Source organism: Lontra canadensis, unplaced genomic scaffold, assembly GCF_010015895.1.
Source record: "Lontra canadensis isolate GAN:19392208 unplaced genomic scaffold, GSC_riverotter_1.0 scaffold63, whole genome shotgun sequence".
Lineage (NCBI taxonomy): Eukaryota > Metazoa > Chordata > Mammalia > Carnivora > Mustelidae > Lontra > Lontra canadensis.
In genome coordinates, this window is record NW_022631057.1 from 8,580,186 (window position 1) to 8,600,030 (window position 19,845).

The 19,845-nt window shown below is 54.0% G+C and overlaps 1 protein-coding gene across 1 annotated transcript in view; it reads right to left on the reverse strand.

The window, feature by feature from the left end:
* Positions 1 to 1,344: 1,344 nt before the first annotated feature.
* The window catches only part of LMOD1 (leiomodin 1), a 40,793-nt gene continuing 22,292 nt past the window's right edge, over positions 1,345 to 19,845 (reverse strand). Inside the window, exons 2-3 of the mRNA XM_032878250.1 lie at positions 2,913 to 4,376; positions 1,345 to 2,107 (exon numbers count right to left, since the gene is read on the reverse strand). Of these exons, the coding sequence (XP_032734141.1) occupies positions 2,081 to 2,107; positions 2,913 to 4,376 (1,491 nt within the window). The 3' untranslated portion in view covers positions 1,345 to 2,080. The remainder of the gene's footprint in view (positions 2,108 to 2,912; positions 4,377 to 19,845) is intronic.

The window sequence follows — 19,845 nt, forward strand, 5'->3', positions numbered from 1 at the left end:
GGCACCGGAGGAAGGATGACCTCATCAGTCCGGGCATTACACCCCCCAAATCCCCAAGAGGACAATAGAGAGAGAGAGAGAGTGTGTGTGTGTGTGTGTGTGTCTGTGTCTGGTTATTGGAACTTTAAGATTTGGAGATCCGTTATTTGGGTTTGGACCCGTCTCATGTCAGGAAAGGAAGGAGGGGGATCTCTCATCAGAAGGAGCTCTAAGAGCAAGAGATCTGAGCTCTCTTTTTATTAGCTGTGTGATCATGGACCTGTAGGTAACCTCTCTGGGCTGAACTTGACCTGCAAAATGGAAACCTCCAGAATTGCAAGAGCACCTGAAGCAGCCTGCAGCGTCTTGCTGAGGCCTGGCAACTGCAGACACAGGGTACATGGAAGCGCCCGCTGCCCTCAGCTCCGGCTAATACCCTCTGAGATCTGAGAGGCAGCAGGTGTCTACCCGCCATCTCCTGGGCCCAGCCCTTGTTTTGGTTGTTGGGGTGGACAGGCAAGTGGGTAGAGGGGAAGGAGGTGCAGAGTGTCCCCTGGGATCCAAGCTTTTTGCTCCCACAACTAGCCTGCTTCTGTGTTTGGTCAGACCTAGCACAGCAATCCTTCTTCCTAGCAGGGACGCCCCCTCCTTCACCCCGAAGATGATGACACTGCTGTGCTCCCTGCTGTGGGACAAAACACCGAGACAGAGAAAACTACCAGTGACCCAGACCCAAAGAGGCTCTTCCACAGTGTCAAGGGGTGCCAGCGCCTGTAAGTCAATCAAATCAGGAAGATGCTTTTGATATACCTGATGGAGGGCACAGGGCCGCAGTTAGGTCAGGAGAGCAGCCCGCAGCTGGAGTGGAGGGTAAGATGGGTTACTGGGCATACTGGTGTGGCGGCTGCTCCCCAAATGGTCATTCACTTCTCTGCCTGCTCAGAGATGGCTGCCTTCCTGGGCTTGTGACTGCTGTAAGGAGCTGGCCCCAAGCCCACAGTGAGGAAGAGTCATGGAATGAGCATTCCCTGAACATGCCTAATATAGCCATCCCAGGGCCCTGTGCTCCACTCTGCCCCGTCACCCCTGAAAGTGGCTCTGGCTAATGATTCCAGGCAGCAGCAATGGTCAGGAGCAGACCCCAGCTAAGGCCTAGTTTCCTTGGCCTGGTCAACCCAGTCAGTGGGGAGCCCTCGACCCAGGCTTGAGTCTTTCCCTCGCACTGGACTTTCCGCAGATATGAACCTGTTACATGGTCAACCTGGGCTGGCATGTCAGGGACCCTGAGCCTCTAGAGTCCTCCATGGGGCCTAAGGTGAGCATCAGGACCCCTCAGGACAGTACAGAGGTGGGGGGGCACGGTCATTCACAACTAAAGGCTTGTATATATTATCAAAATCTTATGGAAAAACAGATACACGGCTATTTATACAACAGCAGGTGGGTGTGAGGGAAATGTCTGCTTTGGCATCAAACCTTCAGGACCAGCTGCTGTCTGTCCCTCTCCTCCCAGCTGGAGCCCACTTCCCACCAGGCCAGCTGCCCCTGCCATGTCCTCTGATCAGCCCAGGAGGGATCTGAGGGTATCCTCGGCCCCTCCTCCTTCTTCCCTTGGGCCCTCGTGCCCTTCTCAATCTTCTGCCATTGTCCCACACAGAGGGCCACGGGCCCAGCAGCTTTGCCCCAAGGGCTCCTCAGAGGCCTGAATCCTGGCCCTGGAGGGCAGTGGGACTGGGCTGGTTATGTGGTCCTGGTGGGACATCTTTCCTGGATCACAGGCCTTTTGCAACTTGCCAGCTACTTGGGCCCCAGCCATGCCATCTTCTCGGTGACACGCTAAAAGGACTCTTCTTGTCCAGCAACCTCAGCTCCAGGCATAAAAGAAATTTTTGGAGAGCCTCAGAGACGAGAAAAGGAAAGTAAGAAGAGAGAAGGCATCCTTCCTGGAGTGTGGCCAGGCCTCATGCTCTCCCATGGCAGAGTAGGGACATCCACAGCAGGGCAGCAGGGCGTGGGGTGTGGGGCGGGGTCTGTGCGGCCCTGGGAGGCGAGGCCGGGGCAGTCTTGGCATCGGCAGACAGTGCCCCCTGGCAGTCTGGTCTTACTGAAGCAGTTTGGGCACCTCCACCTGTAAGGGCAAAGCAGAGACCGTTTAGAGAAAGGAGCTCAGCAGAGGAGCCTCTAGAATTCATCTGGCCTCCTTCCTTCTGGCAACCAGAGCCCCCCCACAGGTGTCTGGGAATGAGTAAGTGAGCATTTTCCCTGTCTGTAAAAACTGGATGTCATCCAGTGACCACAAGCATCACAGCTGAGGTTGTCCTTTCTGTCTTGGTGCCTAGCCCCCGATGATGCTGTGGGGCTAGGGTTCACTGCCGCCATCCCGTCAGATCAGCACATGACCGTGGCCTCTGTCGCCTGAGGTGCAGGAAGGTGAAACCTGGAGGAGCAGGGGGGTCTCTAGGGATGGCTCATGTGTCTGTGGCACTGATTAGTCACAGGGGAGACGCTCCTGAGGGCCAAATCTCCCAAAGACCTTTGGGATACACTGATCAGTAGGACTTGGCTGGTCCTGAGAGGGAATTCGTAAAAGGGAGATCATTTTTGTTTTGCGAAGGAAGGAGAGAAGACTTAATGCAGGACCCGAAGTGGAACTACTAGGTAGAGACTGTTTCTCCATTTCTGGGAGACCCTGGTTAAGCTGCAGGGTAGCAAAGTTGGAGGCACGGAGTGAGAGGCTAAAGGAAGCTCCTTACAGGAAGGAGAAAGTCCCCCTCTAAGGGAGACACTGTGGCCTGTCCAGAGGCAGGGGGATGGCTGCGATGGCCGGAGGTGCGGCACAGGCACAGCAGCCTGACAGCCTGCTCTGTCCCGGTTCCCCGGGGCAGGCTCGCCCTCCGCTCCGGCCCTTCGGGCCCAGGCCTGCGACTACTTGCCTTCTTGAGCTGCTTGAGGTTGCTGGAGCGAATGGCGGCCAGTAGCTGGTCGCGGGAGTTCTTCTCCTGGACGGGCAGGACTTTGTCTCCCATCTTCCTCTGGGTGGCTGGGGACAATGAGTTCTTCAGGTTCTCCATGATAAGGGGCGGGGCCAAGGGAGGCGGCGGCGGCGGCGGAGCAGCTGGGGTGCCCCCTTTCTTGGGCGAGTTCTTGGGCGAGGCCTTTGGAGATGGCTGGGGGGAGGGTTTGGGGGAGCCCTTGGCCAGGGCCCCGAACTTGGGCACCTTCAGCAGATCTTTCTTCTCGCCGCTGGCCTCCTGTGCCTGCCGCTGCTCCTGGAGCCGCTTTTGCCGCTGTTTGTCCATGTTGCGGCTGAGCAGGTTGGTGACTGTCATCCGGGGCCCGGCCAGCTCGAAATGGTAGCCCAGCTTGAGCAGGGTGGTGTTCTCCTTGAGCAGCTTGGCGATCTCCATCTCGGTCTTGCCGCCGCAGATGTGCCGCTGGTTGTGGAAGCGGAGTTCCGTCAGCGTGTTGTTCTGGAGGAGGGCCCGGAAGATGGCCAGGATGCCTTTGCCTGTGATGTGGTTAGAGTCCAGGTTCAGGCTGGTGATGGTCTTGTTGGCCTTGAGCATGATGGCGATGGCAAAGGCCACGTGGTCGTCCGCGCGTGTGTTGGCCAGGGCAAACACCTTCACCACCGTGTTGAACTCCAGAGCCTCTGTGAACCGGACCAAGATCTCATTTGTGATACAGTCTGAGTTGTTGACGTTCACCTCGGTCATCTCTGGGTCATTGTTCTTCACCCTCTCCAGGGGCTCATCAAATATGCTGGGGGCCGCCTCCTCCTCCGCCTTGGCAGGCCCTTCGGAGGGCTTGGTGGGGCAAGCCGGGGCTGGTTTCTCCCGCGCTTGGGTCTTGTTCTCTTCTTTGGGTTCCTTTTCACTGATGGACTCATCTTTTTTCACTTTCTCGTCCTCCCTTTTTGTGTCTGTGCTCCCGCTTCCTCTTTTCACCCGCTCGTCTTCCTTCTTGCTATCTGCCTTCCTACTCTCCCCTTTTCCCTTCCTGTCGTCCTCTCTCTTGCTTATCTCCTTCTCCTCTCTCTTCTTGTCCTTGTCTCTGCCTGACACTGCGCTCCTGTCACTGCCTTTCTTCTCGTCCTCCTTCCTCGGGGCTGCTGCCTTCTCCTCTCCCTTCGCATCTTTCCCTGCCTCCTTCTTGTCCACAGCAGCCCTGACCCGGCCCTTGTCAATGCCCCTGATGAGCTTCTCCTCCTTGGGCTTCTCTCCGCCTTTACCATCAGCTTCCTCTTTGTCTCTTGAGAAGCTTTTCTTTAAACCACCCTTCTTTGGCTCCTTCCCCAGGTCTGAGTCCCGTCTGGGGCCCAGGGTTTTTTTGCTGGCATCTCTGCCCCTTTCCTCTCCGTTCTTGGCATCTGTCTTGGTCTCCACTTGCTTGCTTTCCTAAGAATTCAGAAAAGAAAAAGAAACATGAAGATCTGGCTGCAGAGGGAGAGGAGAGAGTATGGGGACAAGTGCGGGGGGCATTTATATAACTGCCCCGGAGCGTCCAAAGGGCAAAATCCATTGAGAACACCCTGAGAAGGTCTGGGATTCAAGCTGCAGAGAACCAGCTTACGTCAGACTCAAGCAAACCTCAGGGTTGCGAGGGGCCTAGAGGAAGACCTGAGGATGTTACGGCAGGTCCTTCCCCAGGAGGGTTCTCAGACCCAGAGCTGCCCTTTTCTGTCATGGGTGATTTAGCAGGAATCTTTCCAAGTGGTGCTTTGCTGAGCCATGTTGGAACCCGAGGCAAAAGGAAAAATCACTTATGCTGCTCCTGCTTTTATTTAAAATTTTGAATTTTTGGTTGTCATGGATTTTTTTTTTTTTTGGCATTAAATTCAATTTTAAAAATATCAGCTCACTGCGCTTTTGGGTGCCCCCTTGCATTCTCTGGGCTCGGCTAGTGCCTCGCGTGCCTCACCCCAGCGCTGACCCTGCTTCCAAAGGGAGGTGGGTCGGTGGTCCTCAGATGCTGTAATTTCACAGCTAATGCCTTTTCTTTTCTTTTCTTTTCTTTTTTTAAGATTTTATTTATTTATTTGACAGACAGAGATCATAAGTAGGCAGAGAGGCAGACAGGGAGAGAGGAAGCAGGCTCCCTGCCGAGCAGAGAGCCCGACGCGGGGCTCGATCCCAGGACCCTGGGATCATGACCCGAGCGAAGGCAGAGGCTTTAACCCACTGAGCCACCCAGGCACCCCACAGCTAATGCCTTTTCAAAGGAATAAAAAAGTTGGAGCGACCAACATAGGGTTCCTAACATTTTATCTTACCAATTAAAGATATTTATAAATTTGATCTCCCATCATTCTCTCACTGAAATAAAAAGGAGCCTATGATAAAGAAGGCAGACATTAACAGAATAAAGCCCATACGTTTACATCAGGTATGTGTAGCTTTTCCAAGAGACCACAGTATCGTCCTTATTTTTTTAGAAAAAACTTTGCTAAGGACCAGCAGCTCTCTGTAAGGGGTCCTGGAGTCCGCTGAGTGAGCTGATCTCAGGAGGACTCTGCCAGATTTCGGATCTAGGATTCCTTGACTCTGCGTGGACCACATAGACAAGGAGAAATTGTTCAGGGGGCCTGGAAGGGAGTCAGCTGAAATGCATGAAAGGCTTGAGTTGTACACACAGCATGGGCCACGCTGTACTTCCACGGGGCCGTGTGTCTACTTCCGTGAAGTTGCAGAAAGTCTGAGCCTTATATTGAGAGTACTTGCTTTCTACCCCCTCCAGGAGGGCTAAAGAAGCATCAGGATTGCCTACGATTAGATATTAAACTGTTTGACTATGATAGATACCCCGGAGCAACTGGGACCTCAAGGAATGTCCTTCCTAAAGGTTTCGTTTTGTTTTTAAGAGGAAGAGACTACGGCCTGATTATTAGAAAGGTTTTCTTTCTTTCAAGAATGCACCCCCACCCTGCCCGGACGGAATGGGGAGCTGGTTAGTCCTATGGAAACAGTTTGTACCTGCGCCACAAACACATGCCACTGGGGACCAGCCCTAGGGTTTATTTAGCAGCAAAAGTCCTTGGCTTCTCTGCTAGAATCACAACACGCAGCCAAGGGGCACAGGGCCCAGTGAGGCAGGGCCGAGGAATGTGCCCCTTCTGTCCTCCTGCCCTGTGGAGGCAGTTGTGCGGGGGGGAGCACCCTGGGGCTTCAGTGGTGGGGCAAGGGCTGGAGGATGCCCTCTCACACTTTCTCTGGATGTGAACCTTCGTATCACCCTGTCACTGATGGTGACTTTACTGTACCTTGATTTGAAAGGAAGAGGAAGCTTGGAGTAGGCAAACAGAAGGTAAATGGGGAGATCCAATGGGTCAGCCCCTTTAGGACACTCCTAACATCTGTCCACAGCTCAGCCAGGAAATTCCAGCCCACCCCAGCTCACAGTGGTTTCATCTCAAATTCTAGCCACTTCGGGAGCATGGAAGTGAGAACTGGGTGCTGTGGCCTCTCCAGGAGTCCAGCCCAAGCTTCAGACTCCTGCCCTCCCCTTCCAAATGCATGTGCCCTTGGGGATTTCTCAGTGCCCACTGTGCAGCGCCCAGCTGCCCTCTGCACAGATCCCATGCCTCCCACAGGCCTCGCTTACAGGGAAACTGTAGAGACACTAACCAGAGAGACACTAACCAGCAAGTTCAGGAAAAACTGGGTTTCAGGTCTGACCATCTCGCCAGCAGCGGCCAAGTCAATGCAACCTTCTCCAACCTTGCCCATTAGGGGCAAGGCGCTCCTCTCCACCTGCCCAGCAGCCCTCCAGGTGTGCCTGGGCAGCCCTGCTGCCCCCAGCCTCGCTCAGCAGCTCCTTCCTCTCCTCATCAAACCCATCCAGCTTTCTGACTAGGGCTCCCATTCAGAGCCTTCCTCTGCTCTCCCATCAGGACTCCTTTTCCAGCATTTTAACCCTCTCTCTGCCCTGACACCCTAGATTCTGACCTACACCCTTGGTCTTCATCCAGGACTACTCTCCACTCCCCCTACCCTTGGGTCCTAGTTGGCTTGGATCTGTCATATGTCTGTTCTTAAGGAGGTGTTCCAGCCCTTTAAAAAGAACGTAATGAAAAACAGGCTGGGCGGGGGAGGGGGGGGGAGCTGATTAATCATGGGTTTCCTCCAAATAGCCAGGAATGAGTGGGGCTGGGGCTTGCTGCTGCTTGTGCAGCCATGAGAGCTCAGACGTTGCCTTAAAAGGAGAAGGAGCCCAGCGTCCTCCCAGGGCTGAGATTTCTGGTGAGCGAGCTCCTCAGCACATAGCAGAGCTGCCTCCTTCTTGCTTATCTGAAAGGGAGTCCAAGCCAACTTCTTTTGCTTCTAGAACTGGTGGTGCCTCCTGGCGATCTCCTGAGGTTATTTTTCCTTGTCTTTCTGTCTCTAGGCCTCTGTTCATCCCTTATAGCGGGAGGGGTTTAAGTTAGATACAACAAAGAACTTCCATAGAGCAAAGGTCCACAGGTGAGAGATCTAATCTGCAATAATTGTTTTCCCCAGGGTGCCTGGGTAGCTCAGTGGGTTAAAGCCTCTGCCTTCGGCTCAGGTCATAATCTCAGGGTCCTGGGATTGAGCCCCACATCGGGCTCTCTGCTGGGCGGGGAGCCTGCTTCCTCCTCTCTCTCTGCCTGCCTCTCTGCCTACTTGTGATCTCTGTCTGTCAAATAAATAAATAAAGTCTTTAAAAAATAATAATTGTTTTCCCCTTTGGGAAAAGCTTTAGGGTTAGGGGAAGGCCCAGGGGTGATCTCGTAATCCTTCACAGAGGCAGGGAAGTGGGGAGGATGACGTCTGAAAACCTCTAACAACCTGCAAGACTTTGCAGGGACCTAGCAATCAGACTCAGCGGTGAGAAGCATCTCTCTCCCCGCATCCGCTCCAGATCTGTGGCCTCATGGTGTTGCTCTGTCGGCCACTTGGGTTGGGATCCCAGTTAAATGCCTTTGGCAGGTTCAACATGGCGTCATTTCCCTTACCTTGGGCCTTCAGGTACAACTTCCCCTAGAAGTCTCGTCGATTGACCAGAGAAGAGAACATTTTACCACCTTCATTGCCAAAGGGGGAGAGGAAAAGATTTGTCTATCAGGAAGTCCCTAGAAAATGAGAACTTGCCGAGGGAAGGCCAAACCCCCTGTGTGTACCGCGCTGAGCCCTCGGCCCACTGGTGCCTATTAGCTCATTAGACCACCACCGAGGCCCTATCTTTCCTTCCTCTGACGCATCGCCTGCAGGGTGACCCTGCCTGAGGCCGATGCAAGGGGTGGAGTCTGCAGACCTCCCTGGGGCCCAGCACCAAGACAAGATGAACCTGGGGAAAAACTTCTCAAACAGGACACGGAAAGGTCTGGGTCTGTCGAGTTCGCTCCAGCCTCTGGCCCAGGCGGGGGCAGAGCCAAGGAAGGCAGGGGTGACTGGCAGTGGCTGCGCCCCTCACATTGGACCCCACTGCCATGGATCCAGCATATCTGCTCCACCCCCAAAGCAAGTCCGAGGTGATGTCAATTCAGATGAGACAGACAGCCTCAGACCTTCCGTCTGGAAGCATCGACAGTGCGGCAGCTCAGGCTCTGGGCTCAGGGCAGGGACTCTGGAGTCTGCAGGCCTGAGCTGAAGTCCTGAGGACACAGAGGCCTCAGGGTCCGAGTTCATGAGAACCGGCATTTTTCACTTGGCTCTGATCTGCAGCCTGCCTCTTGTCTTCCGTGGATCAGCTTATATTTCGTAGGAGAGCATGGGGGAAATCTGCGGTGCTTCCTAGTCCCCCCAGTGCTCCAACTTCCCACCGTGTCTCCCTCCTGGTCCTGCACCAGAGCTCCCCACCAGCCCTCAGCCTGCCTCCGAGCCCAAGATCGTGTTCCCCTGCTTCTCCCACGAAGCTGGCCCCGTAGGGCTCTGGGGCCCTGGCCCCACTCACTCCAGCCATCTGGAGACCTGGTATCAGGTACCACAGCTTCCAGGGTCATCCATCTGCAAGGGGAGGGTGCGGAGGGGCTGGCCGCAGGCCGGAGAGTGAGCCAGAGGTCCCCTGGGAGAACAGACCCTGACGTGGCTGGGGTCGAGGGCAGGTAGCAGGTAGCGGGGGCCTAGGGCTTGTGGGGACCAAGAAGCTTCCCTCCCTGTAGCCTCCTGCCTCATTCCGCATGGAACAGCAACTCTTTTGTAACTCTCCCCCAAGAAGAAAGATTCTAGATTGTCCTGACAAGAAGTTTCAGGAAGAGCAGCTGCCATCTGGGGGGGGAAGTATCATGCCTGGAGCGGGCAGTCCTGGGGAGGGACAAGGCCCATTTCCCTTGGTGGTCTGCGGGCCAGGAGTCGTCCCCTGGGGGCTTAAACCAGCTCCTGAAACAGAGCTTCGGGGGTTTTTTTGTTGTCCTTTTGTTTTGTTTTGTTTTTTTGAGTAGGCTCTATGCCCAATGTAAGGCTTGAACTCATGACCTCGAGGTCAAGAGTCCCATGCTCTGCAGACTGAGCCAACCAGGCTCCCCTGGTCTTCCTTCCTTCTTTGTTTTAATCGAAGCCTAGTGGACACACGATGTTACACCAGCTCCCGATCTCCCGAAGCACACACGGCGGTTTGACAATTCTGTACGTTACGCAGTAGAGCGCCAGATCCTGAAACCACTGAGCCTGCCCCGAGAGCTGCAGGTTCCCTCTGGAGCTGTCCGGAAAGCTGGGATTCCTCCTAATGCGTCCTCCCTATGGTGGTAGGGGAATTGATGGGCTCTGTAGGCAGCTGGCCTGTGTGCAAATCCCAACCCTGCCCTCGACTAGCTGCGCGGTCTTGGGCAGGTTACAGACCTCCAGCGAACCTGTCGTCTCATATGCTGCATGAAACTGACCCATCTGGAGCTCGTCATTAGCTTGCAAGTGGTTGCAGGGAGACTTCCACAAGGTGCCTGCCTGGTCCCGAGAAGGGCTTGAAGCGGAGATCAGCTGCAGGGAAGCCCAGCTCTCACTGTGAGAAGTGCTTAAGCCCCACGGCAGGCAGGAGGGCTCGTCCTGCCCCCAGCCTCCTTGCTTAGTATCTTTGTGTTATTTAGAAGGGCGAGATGAAGCACTCACCCAGCGGTCAGTGGCACTGCATTTCGTACTTCTCCGTTGGAAGTGAAATGACCATGTCTCAAACCCTGGAGAGCTAGAAGCTGGGAAGGGACCAGGTCGCTTGGGGAGTTCTCCCCAACGCCTCCCCCCAATCCCATGGTGACAGAGGTAGGGGTGGAGTGGCCTGGGGACAGGTGTCCCCCACCCCACAGGGGACCACTAGCACCAGGGTCCTACAAGCATTGGGGCCTGTGTGGGCCTGGGGGTTCTCGAGAGCCAGCCCCTCCAAACTCCTCCTGTGACCTCACTCATTTACCCGTCCTGACTTCACCCATCAGGAGGTGTAGGTCACCGCCATCTTGGGGACAGATGCTACAGAAGCCAGTCCCACCCACACAGCTTAGAGGGATGGCAGGCAGGGTGACAATCTGATTTCAACGTGCCTGGGGCAGATGGTGCTGAGGCAGGGGACCCTGATGGCAGAGAGTTACCGCTTCAGCTGACACCATCCCTTCAGGCTGAGGCTGTAGCCTCCCTAAAAACGCCTGGCAGCCCCTTTCTCAACCATTCCCAGACTGAAGTTCCCTGGCTCCTGTTCTGGTCATGGCTCAGGGACAAGGTCTTGGCATCTCCCAGAAACCCCCTTTTTTGGTTATCCCAGCCCTGGCCCTTTTCAGATCATTCCAGGTCTGCTTCCCCTATTTCAAAGCCCCCAGTGTAGGGAAACATTGTCTCCTCTGGCCCTTGCCAAATGCACTTCGAGGAATCCCCTTCTATTCATCCCTTGTAGCTGTTCAGGGGTCTGTGGGGAGGCTGGGAGCCCAGAGGATGAGCTCACGAAGGAGGAAGACAATGGGGAATGGGGCAGAGTAGGGCTTTAACCTCACCTCCTTGGGTTCACACCTCTGGGAACATAATTTTGGGGTGTTTAAGGCTTTATACACAAAGATCCATGTGTACACTCAGTTCCTGCCCATAACTGGAGTATAGTTAATCCCCTAAGGGGACATCTGGGTGGCTCAGTCAGGGTCTGCCTTCGGCTCAGGTCATGATCCCAGGGTCCTAGGATCAGTACCACATCGGGCTCCTTGCTCAGCAGGGAGCCTGCTTCTCCCTCTGCCTGCCACTCCCTCTGCCTGTGCTCTCTCTCTCTCTCTCTCTCTAATAAATAAATAAATAAATAAATAAAATATTTAAAACAAAACTCCCCCCCAAATGAAATTCCTAATTTTGGGGTGAGGGTTAGACCATCTAATATGGGGGCTGCAGCGCCGTCTTCTCACCAGGCCTTCTGGGACTCTGACGACTGCATGTCTGGAGGCCTCAGCCCCTGAGCAGGGCAGGAGGGAGGGTGACAATGCCCAGCATGGGGGCCTGCCCATCACAGGCGCCTCTGTAAGTGCTTGTTGAGATGAGGACAGAGTAGACCAGTCCCAAATAAACTGCCAGGAGGACAGCAGAAATGGGCAGGTGTCAGGCTTGGAGAGAACCCCTCCAGGTGACCCTGGTCAGACCCCTCAATACTAGGGACCAGCAGATGGCTCAGCCCTCTTCTGCTCCCAGCCTGAAGTCCTGTGGCTTGACAGTGTGAGAGCTAATCCACACCTAATTGACCTGGCAAGCAATGCTGGAGGCTTGGACCCCTTGGTCCCCCAAAAGAATGTGGGCCAAAAAGAGCCTTCAACCTGACCAGGGCTCCAGAAGGGTCATCTAGGGCACCTCCGTAGGGAAACGTGAGCACCTGGCTAGCTCTGAGCTGAGAAGCCCAGGCTCATGCAGTCACAGAGCTAAGAAAAGCTGTTTCCTGCAGGCATCCCAGATGCCCCTTGCTTCCCTGTCCCTATCCTACTTGGTCTCTCTCTCTCTGGCTTGCCCAACCCTCCAGGACCAGCCTGCTGGGGGCATGTGAATCAACTCTCAGGGTATTGGACAGACTCCAGACCCCCTGGCAGGGTGCTCACAGCTGGTTGCACCAAGGGTCTGGGAATGGCAGCAAGCTTGCTGGGGAAGGGCAAGGCAAACTCGGGCTATCCCTTTACCCAGTGAAGAAACTACACTCCCAACACCGAAGGAGCTTGCTTCATGGTTTTGAGCTCTTGATTTCTAAAGGGCGTGTTCCCCACCCCTGGCGGCCAGTCCGCTGGAGAAGTCAAGTTCAATCCTAGTCAAGTTCAGTCCTCGTCCACAAATCCTTAGCTCACAACAGCTTTCCTCTCCAGCAAAGCCATCGCTGTAGTAATACGGCCTCATCGACGTGCTATTGGCCATGCTTCCCACGGAGTTCAGAATTCCCGCAGTCCTGTGCCGCTCTGCACGTGAGCTGCCAGCAGATCCGTGGTTCGCAGGAGAGGAAACGCAAGCCCAAGATCACACGGCTATTACGCAAGGAAGCAAGGACTCAGGCTCTAGAGTCTGAACTTCTTACGTCTATATTCCCCTGTCGTGCGTGAGTGGGCTGCATGCCAAGCCATTCTTTCAGCCAGATGCCTCGTGCAGAGATAGCCCAGCACCGAAATAACATAAATAACAATAACCACGGCCACCATTTATTTAGTGTTTACAAGGTGGGAGATGCTGTGCTAAGTGCTTGACCTAAGTCACCCATCTAATTCACTCCTCTGCACTGCCACCAGAGGAGGGCACAGCTTGGAGAAGTCCCAGCCTCCTGGGGAGGAAGCATGGGGGAAGCCTGGCAGGGGTGGGGACTCTCGTCTGGCTGGCGGGTAGGAGCCGGAGCCCTCATAATCAGAAAGGTCTTCCTTTCCCACTGTTCTCGAAGAGCTTTGCTCACGGTCTTCATGACCATCACATTATGTTAGCATCTTAGAAATACACCACAGAAAATTCACCCACTTTTGGATGGTGTTGCTCAGGAGCAGTTAAGGCTTCTGGGGGTCAGTGGTAACATTTTCTACATTTTGCAGATGGTGTCATTCTTAAACAAGTTACTGGAGTTCAAGCTTAGATCTCCTGGGTTCTATAGAGATCATGCTCTTAACTCCCATGTTACACTCCCCACAGTCAGACACTAAAGAATGAATGAATGCCAGGCTCCTGCCAGGTGCCCCTGGAAAAGCATATGACACAGACCTGGAGTTTGCCCCCTGGCCATCTGATCATTGGGTCCTACGTACACTTGAGGAGTGACAACTCTGCCAGGTGCTGGGCTCAGCTCTGGGGACACAGAGATTGCTGGGCAGGCATCTCCCAGAGCTGGGAGAGGCACCTGGCATTCTCTTGGATTTCATGTCCAGGCTAGAAGGAGGGGCCAGTGGGCAGGAAGGCCCATGGCTCTCGCTAAGGCAGAGTTAAGGGGAAGACAGCTTCATGAGAATAACAACCAAGGTGCCGAGATGGGGAAACCATCGGTCAGGATTGGAAGAAGAAACCCAAAAGGTACGAGGAAGGTGGCGACGACTAGAAGCCTGGGATGAGGGCTGCAGAGGCGGGCTGGCTGCATGGGAGAAGGAGCTACCGGGCTTTGCCGACAGAGACGAGCACGAAGTCTGAGCAAGTCCTCACAGCAAGGGAATGCATGTGGACCACAGAGCCAGGCCGTCGCACCAAGGAAGCTTCCCTATGCCAGGAGACAGACACCCATGCTGCTCCTGAAGGAGGAGGAGGAGGAGTTTTCGAAGCAGGGAAGGAGACTTGCAGCCCAAGGAAGAGGCTCCACTTCCTTCTGCAACCTCACCTGCTCTCCCCTGCCTCCCAAGCCCCATCCTCCAGCTCGGATCCTTCACTGAGGTTCCACACCCCATTCTCAGCTGGTTCACCTCTGAAACAATGAAGCACACCACGTGCTCTGCTCTGGGAAGTCACCCCGGGTGCCCCAGCCCCAGCCCCAACTCCCGGTCTTGGCTGCTATCACTCTGTCCCTTTGTCCGTCTCTCCTACAGGACCGCGGCCAGGAAGTGGGCTTTCTTAGCCACTGGGTCCCCCACAGATAGCATGGAACCCAGTAGATGTTTGGGACAGAGCTGTGGAATGAACGAGCGGATGAGTAAATGAGGCCACCAAAGGGAGCCAAATGTTAGTTTTGGAAGGATGAAGATCTAGAAAGCTTGTGGAATGAGGAGCTGAGCACAAGTATAGAAGTGGTGAGAACAAATAACACTGAGGTTGATGTTGGAGGTGAAGAGGGGGCGTTCCCACCACTCACACCGGCAGAGATAGATTCCAAGGCTGAAATGCTAGCAGGCTCAGCCTCCAGTCTGGCCAGGTTGGAGAGCCCTGAATGTCTGCCTTCTCAGCCTGGTCCGGATTTGTTACATATCCCCAACCCTGTATCCCAGTACTGGGGTGTGGGGGGAGGAGGGCCTCCTTGAGCAGAGGATCTGTTCCGAGGCCCAGAGCGGGCTGAGTCAGGGGTCCGACGAGGGGCTGGGGTACTGGGACAGTGAATGCATGTGATTCCCCCCCAGCTTCTGGAAAGGCAACCCAGGGCCCTGCCACTCAGCAGGGATAGCTGTAGAGCATTTCGAGACTACTCATATCATATCCAGGAGGCCAGGCCTGAGACAGGTTCTTGGTCAGGCCCCAGGGCTGCATTGCCCTCTGTTCAGTCTGCGTCCTCTGCTTGTGGCTCTTCTGGCTCCCTGTCCGTCCCTCCCGGCACCGGGTCCGGATCAGGCTGGCCCAAAGCCAGGTTTGACCATTGGGCGCACCCCTGTGTATGTTACACTTCCTGGAGTCCACACCCGGAAGGCCTCTTGGATCTGCAGCTGCCTTGGCCTGCAGCCTTGAGGATATCCAGAGCTGGAGGGGAAGGAGGTAGGAGCCGGGAGGCAGCTAGGCCAGCCAGGCCAGCACCCAGGGCCTGCCCGCCAGTGACATTCCTTAAAAGAATGCAGTAAACAAGCAGAAGCCCAGCCCCACGGGGCCAGAGGTGGGAGGCTAGGGGTGGGAGTGGAGAGTAGTGACAGCCATTTTCTTCTTCATCTTCACCACTTTATCCCAAAGGATGGGGCAGCCGGGGAGAGGTCAAGTTTGTTTTACCAAACCGGAGATATGCTCGCTTTAGGCCAAGGAGCTCGCCCTCAGAACTGTCATCCATTAGCTAGTTTCCTTAGTGACCTCTCTGGGCCACTACTGGAAACCCGATCTTTCAGGACAAGGCTAGAGTCCCCTTAATAACTCAGTTCTCATCCAGACCCACTGACGAGCCCCTTGCTGCTGAGCAAGAGTGAGACTTCACAGCTGCTAAATGTTACCTACTAAGGGGGGGGAACACCAAAAAAAATTTAAATTCAGAATTTCCTTCCTTTTCAAGGCTGAATAATACTCCGTTGTAGCTATATACCACATTTGGTTTATTTATTCAGCCATGGAGAGGCACTGGAAGTATTCCCACCGTTTTTGCTATTCTGCACAACACTGCTATGAACATGTATGTGCAAATATCTGTTCAAGTCCAGGCTTTCAGTCCTCTTGGGTCTCTAACCGGAAGTGGCATTGTTGGAATGTGACCCAAATTCTGACTTCTCTGCACCACCCACCTTGGCTGCTTCACCTCCAGTCCTATCCGGCATGTTAACCACATTCTTGCAAATCCTTCACCAGGGTCACACCCACTGGCCAAAGCCCCAACATTGAACTTGACCAACTCCACGCCCATGCCACACCACTTCACAGGCTGCTGGGCCATGCATGGCAAGCAGCCCACCACCCCCCTCCCCCAGAGCAGGACCACTGCCCTCCACTCCGGCAGCCTTGCCTCCTGGGTAACATCAATGCCGAGCCCTCATTCTAGAGTTAGAAGGCCAAGGTTCTAGTCTTTGCTCTTATGCAAAGGATGTGGGACATGGGGATGATAACCCTTCTCAAGGTTCTGAACCTCCAGTGAAGTGCTATGTGGGAGGTATTTGCAGCAGTGCCGAATGTGCTGGAGGTTTGCAGTAAAAGTTAGCTGTCGTGGTCTAGTTTCCCCGAGTTACAGCTCTGTCTTGGTTCTCCCATAGCATCCATTTGAAGCTCTCAGTTCTCACCCCACCCTACTCCATTCTCAGCAGACCATCTTCCCTACTTCCTTCCCTGGAATCAACAGAAACCAACCATGGGAATTCAACTTCCCACCAACCCTCCTACCATCTCACCACCATGTTTACCTCCTCCCCTCTCCCCCGTCTCCCACACCCCAGTCCCAGGAAGGATGAGGCACCTCTCGTTCTGTCCCAGGCTCACCCTGATATGGGTTCTGGCTCCCACACTCTCTTCCATGGCCCTTACATGCCCACATCTCTCCCAGGTCAATCAAATTTGTGCCTTGACCCCACAGTGCCTCTGGGTGCTACTGCTGTTGATAGCCTTTTTTTTTTTTTTAAAGATTTTATTTATTTAAGAGAGATAGGGAAAGCATGAGAGAGAGAGAGAGAAAGAGAGAGAGAGCTAGAGACCAAGTGCATGAGCGGGATGGGGAGAGGGGCAGAGCGAGAGGGAGAAGAAGACTCCCCCACAAGCAGGGAGCCCAACACAGGACTCAATCCCAGGACGCTGAGATACTGACTTGAGCCAAAGGCAGACACTTAACCAGCTGAGCCACCAGGTGCCCAATAGCCTTTTATACCCAAACTTCCCCCAAAGAGTTCTTGTAAAATCCCTACTCATTCCCAGATCCAACACAATCTTGCCTCAGCCACAACATTCCATGGAAATTAGTTTCATCCAGATCATTACTGACCCCCTATTGCTAAATCAGATTTGTATCTTGTATTCTTCATCCTGCCTAATTGCTTGGGAATGCTTGGGAATCGCATGCCTCTTAAATGTGGGTGCTTTCATGGTCTTTGAAGCCTCCTTTGCTTTCATTTTTAGACCCACTCTTGGGGTGACCTGATCTACTCCGAGGGCATGAGTTGTGTTCTGTGTTATGCTATCACCGGAAGCTGTTTTCCTGGGCTGGACACCACTGTGGACGCTCAGACCCTTGTATCCAACTGTCCTCAAACATCCTGGTGTGTGTGTCCCCACGGGTCTCAAAAACTGAGCTCCCCCCAACCGTCTTTCCACCACCACGCCCATTCCTGCTCCGTTCCCTGTCTTGGTGGTGGCTCAGATCAGAAATCCTGCTGGGAAGAGGATAGAAGGAACATGTGGGGAGAAGCAATGTGGACCCTTCTGTACTCATGCATCCCTTCTCCTCCAACCCAAGGGCTTGGGTGGGATGGGAGGCTGTGCAATCCATCTAACTGATAAAAGATGGTCTTATCCCCTTACCTCCTACACACAGATGATGCTACTCCTTACCACCGCTCTGATCAACCCCTCCTCTGACCTCACCGATGCGTCCCCGCAGCTGTCACCTCTCTCTGGGCTTACTGCAGCTCCCTTCTTGCTGGCTTTGCTGCTCTCCTCCAGGACAATCCCCACACCATAGCGACTCTGCTGAAGCACAGATCTGGCATTTCACTTCCTTGCCCAAACCTTCCAGTGGTTCTCCAGTGCTATTCTGACCCACCAGCCCATCCTCACCTGGCTGCTGACTGCCCTGTCTCACCCTTCCTGCCGGCTCAGTCCTGCTCTGTGCTCTTGGTTCTGGCACCAAGCCAGTTCCTGGGCGTTTGCAGTGATGTCCTCTACTTGGAAAGTTTGTCCTCCTTCATTTCTCCTGGTAAATCCTTACCCCAATTCTTAACCTGGAGAGGTTTTAGCTTAGATCTTTAATTCATCTGGGTTTTATTTTGGAGGGTGATGTGAGATCATAATCTGTTCTTGAAACAGATATCTAATGTCTGAATTACATTTATGATGAAAAAAACCCAAAAGTTGTTTTATTAAAAAAAAGAAAATTTTCTTTAAATAATTCAATTTCATAGCAAGAATAGGAAGAAGGAGGGGGAGGCGGGAGGGAGAAGGGGAGGTGGGGAAGGAAGGAAGGAAGGAAGGAAGGAAGGAAGGAAGGAAGGAAGGAAAGAAGAAAGGGAGGGAGACCAAGACCCCTTAGGCCAGTGGCAGGAGGAAGGCATGGAAGGGATGGAAGGCGACAGAGAGATGGGTGGTGACTCCCCCTCCATGCAGCCCAGCTGGGCTGTTCCAAGATCTGCCACGGAGCTTGACCTCACCCGGTTCAGTTCCAGCGATTTCGAAGTTAGCCTGATGATAAATATTATGCCGAGCAGAAGGGCCAGAGGAGTCTCAGGCACTGCCTCCAACTCCAGTGTAAACAGAAACACAGTTCATTTTTACCTCCCAGGACGCGCTCTGGCAGAGTGGAGTGGTGGCTAAGAAAGGGATAGTGTGTTTGGGAACCTGGGAAATAACATCTTCTGATGCAGTCCAGCTCAAGACCAGGCTTCACGTGGGGAGCAAATGCCATCCATTGTAGTTTCTGCATTGCCCTTATAAGTGAATGGGAGGGAAGGAATATTCTGGAAAAGAGAGGGATGTGCAAACCTGGGTGTTTGGGCTTTTGCACTGAATGTTTCACCAGACTCTGCCAGAGGATATGGTGCTCCTTAACGGCTCTGTCTTTAAGGGTGAGGATGTCTTGTGAAAGGGACAGTAAATAGGAGAAGTAGCTGAGTGGCCCTTTGGTTCTTAGTGCCCTCCAAGGAGCCCAAGGAGCCCAGTGCCAAAAGGCACTGGCAAGCAAGGGAGGGCGAGAATGTCTACTTTTCACCAAGACCCTTACTCCTCCCACCGAGGGTGTCTGCATTTTACGGTCAGTGGGGAGAGGTGGGAAGGTGGGGTGGGGGCCAGGGTTCAAGGTGAAGGGGTTGCTTTATGGCTTGTGCTGGCCAGACCTTCACAGGAAGCACTGTTTGGGTTTCTTTCTGGAACCCTGCTGTGGAGCTTCTCTGTGATGAAGGACCAGATCCAGTGCTCCCTCAGACCTATGTGTTTTGCCAACTGGTCTGGTAACTCATACTGGGAGGCTTGTAGCAAACCCCATTTTTGGAGAAGCCAGGAAATCTCTTTGTAGAAACAAACACGGCCTTTTAGTGCTCCACTCTCTGAAATGCCTACTTTCTGCTTCTTTACTTCATCCCAGCACAGACAGAAACCCCAGCGAGTTTGGAAAACATTGTAAAGAGCTACTTAAATGTAAGCTATTTGTCCCAGTGTACTGGGTCCCACCGAGGTCCCAGGGGGGAGCAAGAGGAACATGCTGTCCTCTTGGCTCCTGGGGCCAAGAGCTGCAGCCCTGGCTCGCACACAGCCACCCTCTGGCCTGCTCTAAACATAAAAGACTACAGTGGCTTCATGAGCCTGGTCTGTTGAAGGCTCTGCTGTCACCATCTTGAAAGTTTTAATAATTATCGAACAAGGAGCCCTATGTTTCAATTTTACAGCAGGTCTTGAAAATCCTGTAGCCAGTCCTGGGCCTAATAGAAACACAGGAGCAGAGGATGTCAGGGGTAGAGTGGATCCTGCCTTCCTGCCTTCAGCCGTGTTCAGGAATGGCACCTCCATTTCCACAGACCACCCCCCGCCCCGGGACATCGGTCTAGACTCTCCCTGCTCCCGCACCACATTTCCTTCCTCCCACCTTCCTAATAAATCTCTGATGAGCCCCTCTCCATCCGTCTGCCCCTGCAGTGCTGGGGCCACCACCATCTCGTGCCTCGCAACTGGTTTCCTTGCCTCCCGTTTTACTACTCCTCTCTTCAAGACATCTGCACACTGTAACCAGAGAGATCTTTCCGACATGGAAATCTGATCGGAGGCTCCCAGGCTTTTGGGAGGAAGTCCAGACTTCTTAACCTGGCACGCAAGGCCCTTCAGGATCTGGCCTGTGTCTGCCTCTGCGCCCTGTGTGCCCTGTGCCCACACCGGGGTCATAGGGAAGAGCAAGTGTGCCTCCCTCGACTCGCTGCCTGTGAATGCAGTT